At 23.6% G+C, this 9,831-nt stretch overlaps 1 protein-coding gene across 1 annotated transcript in view; it reads left to right on the top strand.

The window, feature by feature from the left end:
- LOC117175912 (disco-interacting protein 2) overlaps nt 1-9,831 on the top strand; it is a 132,678-nt gene that overhangs the window by 94,042 nt on the left and 28,805 nt on the right. Inside the window, exon 11 of the mRNA XM_033365754.1 lies at nt 5,750-6,136. Coding sequence (XP_033221645.1) covers nt 5,750-6,136 — 387 coding nt within the window. The remainder of the gene's footprint in view (nt 1-5,749; nt 6,137-9,831) is intronic.

Raw genomic sequence — 9,831 nt, 5'->3', positions numbered from 1 at the left:
TAATCAATTTTTTTTCTGAACAAATATACCTTCCCCTTAAGCTACTCGAGAGATCGAATGAAGAATCCTTTTTCAGAAATATACGTATTATTTTGCATTATTCAATTTTTTTTCAAGGAATCTGTATTATCATCAGAAAAGTTATCAGAAATTCTTTGCATCTTTTTAGACTAGATAAAACTATGCATTATAGATTTTTTAATCAATTTTTTTTCTGAACAAAAATACCTTCCCCTTAAGCTACTAGAGAGATCGAAAGAATTGTTTTTCAGAAATATACGTATTATTTTGCCAGGTGTTACGCTTTCCATTTTTTTCATGGAATCTGTATTATCATTAGAAAAGTTATCAGAAATTCCTAACGTTTTTTCAGACTAGATGGAGGCATGAATTAAAGATTTTTTAATTAAATTATTTATGAAAAAAAGGTGTCTTCCCCTTTAGCTTCTAGAAAGGTCGAAAGGAAAATTCTTTTTCAGAAATACACGCATTATTTTACCAGGTGTTACGTATTTCAGTTTTTTTAAGGAATCTGTATTATCATCAGAGAGGTTATCAGAAATTCTTAACGTCTTTTCAGACTAAATTGAGCAACAAATGAAAGATTCTTTAATTAAATTTTTGATTTGAGAATTTTCAGATTGTAACTCTTTCAATTCGAAATTTTTAATAAGAATTGAAATTAATATAATACCATTTACTCCGATGATTTTTAACGTTACAATTTTAATTGTTCTATTTAAAAAAAATAGTTTAATTTTTAAACGAAGGGTGTTGACCTTTTTTCAGAACTTCTAATATATTTTAAAATAATCAAATTTTTCCTACAATTTTTGCAAAATCCTTTAAATTAAAAAAAAAACCCTAAAATCTTCCAGGTAATCTTTTTTATGATTTTGGAAATTTTTAAAATCTTTTTAAATTTTCTGTTACAAAAATTACACTCTATTTTAAATTTAAATTAAAAAATGATTTTAAATTTGGAAAAATTTAAAACCACTTCTTGAGTTCTCAATATTTTGAAATAAAATTTTAAAGCTTTTCAAGGATGCTTAAATTATTTAAAATGAAAATAATTTATCTTCTACTTTCAGAACTGTGAAGAAAAAAAAATTAATTTTTTAATTTTTAAAATGTAGTTTAAAATTACTTACAATAATATAATTTTAAAATGCAACTCTTTTTCGAAAGTTTATCTATTTGATTTTAAAATTCATCCGCTTTAGCAGAAATTACATATTTGTTGGATAAAAATGCACCCGTTTGGTTCAAAATTCAACAATTTTGTTGAAAATTCATACTTTTTGGTCGAAAATTCTTCTAATTTGTTGAAAATTAAACTATTTTATTTAAATTTAATATTTTAGGGTTAAAGAGTGAACTAAAATCCTTTCTGGATGAAAGTTCCACTATTTTTGGAAAATTTGTTATTTTCTTTTTAATTAAAAATTCATCTGTTTAAAAAGAAATTTCATCTTTCATGGCTAAAAATGCAACTATTTGATTGAAAATTCTACTTTAAAAAGAAAATTTGTCGTTTTTTAATTAAAAAATTCTACGTTTTAGTACAAATTTCATCTTTCATGGATAAAAATGCAACTATTTGATAGAGGATTCAACTAATTTTTTTGGAAATCATCCTTTTTGGTTATAAAAATTCGTCTTTTTCATTAAAAATTAATTTTTGTTCTAATAAACTTCTTTTTTGTTTAAAAATTCATATTTAGACCCTGGAAAATTAACTGCAATCTTTTTTTTGATGGAAATTCAACTAATTGAATTTTTTCATTTTAAATAAAAAATGCATCTGATTTAAGATAAATTGTATCTTTTTTTTTTTAAAATGCAACTATTTGGTAGAGAATTCAACAATTTTGTTTTAAAAAATCATCCTTTTTTAATTAAAAATTCAATTTGATACGTAGAAACTTATTTCTGGTTTAAAAATTCATATTTTTATAGTGAAAAGTCAACTTAAATCTTTTTAAATAAAAAACTCAACTAGTTTTTTTTTTTAATTTTTCCTTTTGATTTAAAAAATCATGCAAAAATTCATCTCTTGAATTAAAGTTTTAACTGTTTAGTAAAAAAGTCTATTTTTAATATTGATCTTTTTGATTTGAAGATTCTCCTATTTTGGTAAATAAATAATTTTCTGTGTCTAAAGTTTCATTTTAGTTGAGCCAAAATGCATCAGTTTCGTGGAAAATAAATTTTTTGCTGAAAAGTCATATTTTTTGTCTGAAAACTCAATTTTTGTAAAGAAAATCCATCTTTTGGCTCAAAGATTGAACAATTTTGGTAAACTTTAATTTCTTTCTTGAATGAAAAATTTTTATTTGCTGAAAACTGGTCTTTTCAAAATTTTCAAACATCATTTAAAAAATTTTTTTCTTATCACTTTATAATTTTATAAATTAAAAATTATTTACTCAAGTTTTTATTTGTTTTATTATTTGTTTTTATTTTTTAATCTTAACCAAATTGAAACATTTTGCATTAAAATCTTCTAGACTCTTACGAAAGTATAGTAAATCGTTTGATATGTTTAAAAACCTTTTTTAATTTTCTCTTGAAGTTCATTTTTCAAAAAAAAAAAAAATCATTAAAAATTTTCAAATGAATATAAAGAAAATTTTTCTTTTTTTTAATCTCGCCAGACCTTCGAAATCTTCTAATATCTAAAAGTTATTTAAATTTTTCCTGCATTATTTATTTATTCACACTTTTTTCAAAATGTTAGGAAATAATTCAAAAAGTTTGTGTGATCTTTTTTAATTTTCCATTGAAATCCCTTACAAAACAATGATTTAAAAATTGCCCATGAATTTTAAGAACTTTTTTTTTTCATTCTCTTGATACCCTGACAAAATTTAGTTTATCTAAAAAATTTGTTAATTCTGAAAAATTAAGAAAATTGTCTTTAAAATAAAACCGAAATCACTTATAATCAAAGACTTAAATATTTGAAGGCATTTTGAAAGTTTCTAAGGCACTTTCAAGAGATTTGAGCAATTTCAAGGAATTTCCAAGGGTTTGTAATATTTTTAAGGGATTTAAATATTTTAATGGATTTAAAAAAAAAATGCTTACAAGACCTGAAGGATTTCGTAGAGTTTCAAAGATTTGAAGAGATTTTAAAATATTTTGTGCAATTCATTTGGAATTCGCTCTAAATTCCTATTAATTTATAATAAGTCCTTTCGATTTTTTTTTAAATTCTTTAAAAATAACTCAATTCTTCCCCATTCAATTAATTTTTCCATATTTTGAAATTGTTTTAAATTCACTTGATTTCGTAGTTTCAAATATTTGAAGAGATTTTCAAATATTTTTTGCAATTAATTGGGAATTTCGCTCTAAATTCCTATTAATTTATATACTAAATCCTTTTGAATTTTTTTGAATTCTTCTAAATCACTCAATTCTTCCCAATTCAATTAATTTTTCCATATTTTTTAATTGTTTTAAATTCACTTGATTGATTTTTAAATTTAGCTTGATTGTCTATAGGTTTCATCTCATTCTTCTCATATTTTTTTAATTTCTCTAAATTCACTCAAAATTTATCGTAATCAATCGAATTATTTCCGATTCTTAAAATTGTTCCAATTCATTTGAATTTGTTTGTAGACATTAGTCACATATTGTGTTAAAAATTAGTAGGATTTCAAATATTTGAAATTTTTTTTAAATTCACCCTGAATTCTTTCGAAATCTTCTGAATTTTTTTAATTTACTTGAATCCTTCTAAATTCACTCAATTCTATTTAATTCAGTGATTTTTTTTTTTTGATTTTTTAAAAGTTTTTATATAATTGATCCTGAAATCGTTTGACCTCGCCTTGTATTCTTAGGAACTTTATCAAATTCTTTGAATTCGCTTGAATTTTTCTAAGCTTATTTCAAAGTTACTGAATTCAATAAAGTTTTTTTTCAAATGGTTTTTAAATTCATTAAATTTTTTTGTAATTTACCTTGAATTTTTTAAAATTTCATTGAATTATTCTCTTTGTTCTTAAATTCCTCTAAAATCAATCTAGTGTGAAAATACTGTCAGAATTTCTGATAACTTCTCTGATAATTAAAATGAATAAAGTTACAAATTGAAAAATAATTTTTTTTTAACTCAACATTTCTTAAATTAGAAGATAAATTATTTTCATTTTATATATTGTAAATTATATTGTATTGAAAAGCTTTCACATTTTATTTCAAAATATTGAGAACTCAAGAAGTGGTTTTAATTTTTTTCAAATTTAAAATCATTTTTGAAATTTTTTCGGAACTTTTAAATATATTTTTAAATGAATTATAATTTTCCTACGCCTTGTAGAAATTCCTGCAAATTTATAAACAAAATTTTAAGAATTTGAATTTATAAATAACAATAGAACACTTACTATTTGTAGAAAAAATTAGAAAAATATTTTTAATTAAGTGTGAATAGCGACATAATTCGGTTATTCATGCCGAATTTTTGGCTGCAAATACCTACAGCCGAATTTAAAACAAAATGTAATTTTTGTAACAGAAAATTTAAAAAGATATTAAAATATTTCCAAAATCATCAAAAAGAACCTGGAAGATTTTAAGGAATTTTAAAACAAAAATTTTAAATATATTAGAAGTTCTGAAAAAAGGTTAACACCCTTTGTTTACAAATTAAACTTTTTTTTTTAATAGAACAATTAAAATTGTAACGTTAAAAGTTGAAAAGCCCTTCGAAATTTTAGAGATTCAAAGCTTTCTATGTAAAACAATTAAGTTTCAAATTGTTTTCTCTTAAATACGTGGTTTCAATTTACTCGTCTTAAATAACAGTGAAATATAACTAAATATTACTTATTCTTTTTCTAAATTAAGATTGTTAAAATTAAGTGTGTTAAAAAGTGAATAATTTAGACTTAAAAAATATTTTTAATTTAATAAAAGCCTTTCATTTACATTTTTTAATGGCTAAAAAAAGAATAAAAATTATGTATTAATAAATTCATTTATTAAATATAACATAAAAAGAAAAGACCTAGAAATTTAAATTAAAAATATTTTATCGATGAATCATTAAAATTCGTATTCATACATGAAATTATCGGAATAAATGATACATTAATTTCCATTCTTATTAAGAATTTCGACTTGAAAGAGTTACAATCTGAAGATTCTCAAAAATTTTTTTTAAAAATCTTTTATTCATAGCTCCATCTAGTTTGAAAAGACGGTAAGAATTTCTGATAACTTCTCTGATGATAATACAGATTCCTTGAAAAAAAAAAATTGAACACGTAACACCTGGCAAAATAATGCGTGTATGTCTGAAAAATAATTCTTTTTTCGATCTCTCTAGTAGCTTGAGGGAAAAGCACCTTTTTTCAGACAAAATTTAATTTAAAAAATCTTCAATTCATAGCTCCATCCAGTCTGGAAAGACGTTAGGAATTTCTGATAACTTCTCTGATGATAATACAGATTCCTTGAAAAAAAAAAAGAATTGAATACGTAACACCTGGCAAAATAATGCGTGTATGTCTGAAAAATAATTCTTTTTTCGATCTCTCTAGTAGCTTGAGGGAAAAGCACCTTTTTTCAGACAAAATTTAATTTAAAAAATCTTCAATTCATAGCTCCATCCAGTCTGGAAAGACGTTAGGAATTTCTGATAACTTCTCTTGATGATAATACAGATTCCTTGAAAATTGGTTTGCCTTTGCTAATTTATTTATTTATTTATTTATTTTCTCGGGTTTAGTATCAATTCATTTCCGAGATTCTGCGATGGAGAGCTGTAGGCACCTCGGACCATGTGATATTCACATCGTTGAATTCGAAGGGAGCAGTAGCGGCCTCGCTCTCTTGCTCGCAGTTGCACAAGAAGGCAGAGCGCATCGGGAACCTCTTGTTGGACCGTGGTCGAATAAATACCGGGGACCATGTCGCTCTTATTTTTCCACCAGGCACGGATTTAATTTGCGCCTTTTATGGCTGTCTCTATGTGGGCGCGGTTCCAGTCACAATCAGGCCTCCTCATCCACAAAATCTCCAGACGACGCTGCCAACAGTGAGAATGATTGTGGACGTGAGCAAATCCGTCTTGATACTCACCAATCAGAACCTCTTGAAGTTGTTGAAGACCAAGGTTGGTTAAAAAAAATTTTTTATTTATTTATAATCTTTCGAAGTCGCCGCCGCTGCCACCTTTTCAGAAATTGAACATGTTTTTGGAAAAGGTAGTACACTATTGTAGTTAATGTACTGACCTAACTGAAAACAAAGACATAATCATTCAGTTTTTAAAGAGAAAATTTAATATTTTAATTATTCTTTAGTTCTTCTTGTGCTGTTTTGAATTTCAATTTTTATCATTTTTATATTTTTCATAACAAATAATTGAATTTTAAACAAAAAAATGAATTCTTATTAAAAATTCTTATTAAAGTAGTCCAATTTTTAGTAAAGAAAAAGTAATTTTAAACAAAAAAATGCATTCTTATTAAATTAGTTCAATTTTCAGTTTAAAAAAAGAAGTAATTTTAAATAAAAACATGCATTCTTATGAAATTAGTCCAATTTTCAGTAAAAAAAAAACTAATTTTTAACAAAAAAATCAATTCTTGTTAAATTAGATCAATTTTCAGTTTAAAAAAGAAGTAATTTTAAATAAAAACATGCATTCTTATGAAAGTAGTCCAATTTTCAGTTTAAAAAAAAAACTAATTTTAAACAAAAAAATGCATTCTTATTAAATTAGTTCAATTTTCAGTAAAAAAAAAATAATAATTTTAAACAAAAAAATTAATTCTTATTAAATTAGTTCAATTTTCAGTAAAGAACTAATTTTAAACAAAAAAAAATGCATTCTTATTAAAGTAGTCCAATTTTCAGTAAAAAAAAAATCTAATTTTAAACAAAAAAATTAATTCTTATTAAATTAGTTCAGTTTTCAGTAAAGAAAAACTAATTTTAAACAAAAAAATGCATTCTTATTAAAATAGTTCAATTTTCAATTTAAAAAAAGAAGTAATTTTAAATAAAAACATGCATTCTTATGAAATTAGTCCAATTTTCATTAAAAAAAAAAACTAATTTTTAACAAAAAAATCAATTCTTGTTAAATTAGATCAATTTTCAGTAAAAAAAAACTAATCTTAAACAAAAAAATGATATCTTATCAAATCAGTCCAATTATCAGTAAAAAAAAAAGTAATTTTGAACAAAAAAATGCATTATTATTAAAGTAGTTCAATTTTTGAGATCGGGAAATGACAGTGAATTTTTTTACCGGGAATTTTACAAAGTTGTAGAAGAAAAATCTGTCCACGTTCCATTTCAACAGTTATTAAATAATTTTGTTGAATTTTTATGTTTTTCAATTATGCTATTATTTAGCTTACAATGCGTAATTCAAATTTTTTTACTTTAAAAATTTTACATTAAAAATTTTTATTTCTAAGCTTACATTTTTAATTTTAAAAATGTTTAAACACTTTCTTAAAGATTTGAACAAATAAAAAATAAAAACCTTTGATGTTGAAAATTTTGGATAAAAAACATTTTTATTTAATAAATAAATAAATTTTTTTTAATTTATCTGTACTTTAAGTAATAAAAAGTGGACAAAATCGATTTTAAACCAGTTCAAAATTTAAGAATTTTCTCATTTTCACATTAAAACTTAAACTAAATAAAAATAAAAAAATAAAATAAATAAAAAATTTTTAATTAAAAAAAAAAGATTATTTATTGAATATTTAGCAATATGTGAATTTTTATTCAGAAGAGTATTTACACTTTAAACGTTAAAACTTTAATTTTTGTATTTGAAAAATGCTTAATTTGTAAGGGAAATTTTAAAATTTGGATGTATAATTTACAAATGAACATTTGCAGAAAAAATTTGAGTAATTTTAAGAGATATTTAGAAATTTTAAAAATATAAAAAATTATCATTCAAATTTAAGAAAGTTTTCTTAAAATCTTCTAGAATCTTTTTGGAAAATTTTGTTCAAATCTTCGAAAATTTTAAAAATATTCTCTTAAAATAATTTTTCAAAATGAAAAATTATTTTTAATTTTCCTAGGAGTCTTAAGAAAATGTTTTTATTTTTTTGAAACCTTTCACAATTCTTGAAAAGAATCTAATTTTTTTGTTTAAAATCTGCGAAAATCTAAATTTTGTTTTATATTAGGCTATCATTTCAAGCTTTACATTAAGTTTGAATCTTTTCAAAACTTCTACATATCTCTTAAAATTACTCAAATTTCGCATATAAATAATAAATCTTCAATTGTTATTTAGACATCTAAATTGTAAAGAAATTTTCTAAGATTTGCAGGATTTTCTGAAAATTGTAAAAAAAATACAATTCATTTCGACAGATATTTAGAAGTTCTAAAAAAATTTCCGAAATAATTTTTAATTTAACAGAAATTTAAAACAACTCCTAGGTTTCTCAATATTTTGAAATAAAATTTTGAAGCTTGTCAAGGATGTTTAAACAATTTAAAAAGAAAATAATTGAATTTCTAATTTAAGAAGTGTTCCGTTAAAATTTTATCAATTTTTCAATATTTGATGTTTCTAGCTTAAAATTCCTTTTTGAAAATTCTAAAGTTCATTGATTGATTTTTTAATTTAGAGCATTAAAAATGATAACGTGAATTTATATTTTTTTTATATTGAAAAATGTTAGTACCTTCAATTTTATCAGTTTTTGTTATCTCAAGTGGAAAATTTTGCAGCTTTAGTGTTCCATTTTTTAAGTTTTATTGACCATGAAAAATCATTGCAAACCGGAAAATGACCGCGAATTTATTTCGTCGATTAAAACGGAAACCCGGAATATTGTGCTAAATATACTGTCCTAAATGAAAACCTAGACCCAAATTAAACATCTTTTCTATGTTTTTAAAAAAGTCAGTAGAATATTGTGCTAAATATACTGACCTAACTAAAAAAATAGACGCTAATTTAAAACCCTCTCTATGTTTTCGAAAAATTTAATGCAATATTGTAATAAATATAGTATCCTAACTGAAAGCATGAACCCAAATTAAAAACCCTCTCTATGCTTTCAAAAAGATCAATACCATATTCTAATAAATAGAGTGTCCTAACTGAAAATATAGACTCAAATTAAAAATGACATGTTTTCAAAAAAGTCAGTACACTATGATAATAATTGTGCTATTCTAGCTGAAAACATAGACCAAAATTAAATGCCCTCTCTATGTTTTCAGAAAAGCCAGTACAATATGATACTAAATATACTGCCCTAGCCAAAAACATTCGGTCCAAATTAAACACCTTTTCTATGTTTTCAAAAAAGTCACTAAAATATTGTGCTAAATATACTGACCTAACTAAAAAAAATGGACCTAAATTTGTGATCCCTATGTTTAAAAAAAAAGATAATACAATATTGTGCTAAATATACGAACCCAACTGAAAAAAGACGCTCATTTAAAATCCTCTCTATGTTTTCAAAATAGTCAGTACAATATTGTACTAAATATACGAACCTACCTAAAAACATTGACCAAAACTTGGTCATTTAAAAACCCTTTCTATATTTAAAAAAAAGTTGGTACAACATTGTGCTAAATATACGGTCCCAATTGAAAACATGGAAGAAAATTTGGCCACACTAACCTGTTTTAATTTATTTTTAACGAGGTGGGGCTTGACTCTACCCCCTGATCTCAATAGCAAAAGTGAGGTTCCTTAAGGTGGCTTGGGCGTATGGTGCCGTACAATGTGGGGGGCACTGTGGGGGCTATCTATCATGCGATCAGTCTTTATTTGAATTTTATTGATATACGCATATTATAATG

The sequence above is a fragment of the Belonocnema kinseyi genome, chromosome 7 (genome assembly GCF_010883055.1).
Source record: "Belonocnema kinseyi isolate 2016_QV_RU_SX_M_011 chromosome 7, B_treatae_v1, whole genome shotgun sequence".
Lineage (NCBI taxonomy): Eukaryota > Metazoa > Arthropoda > Insecta > Hymenoptera > Cynipidae > Belonocnema > Belonocnema kinseyi.
Note: the sequence above shows the minus strand (reverse complement) of the source record. Positions and strands in the feature narration are given on the sequence as shown.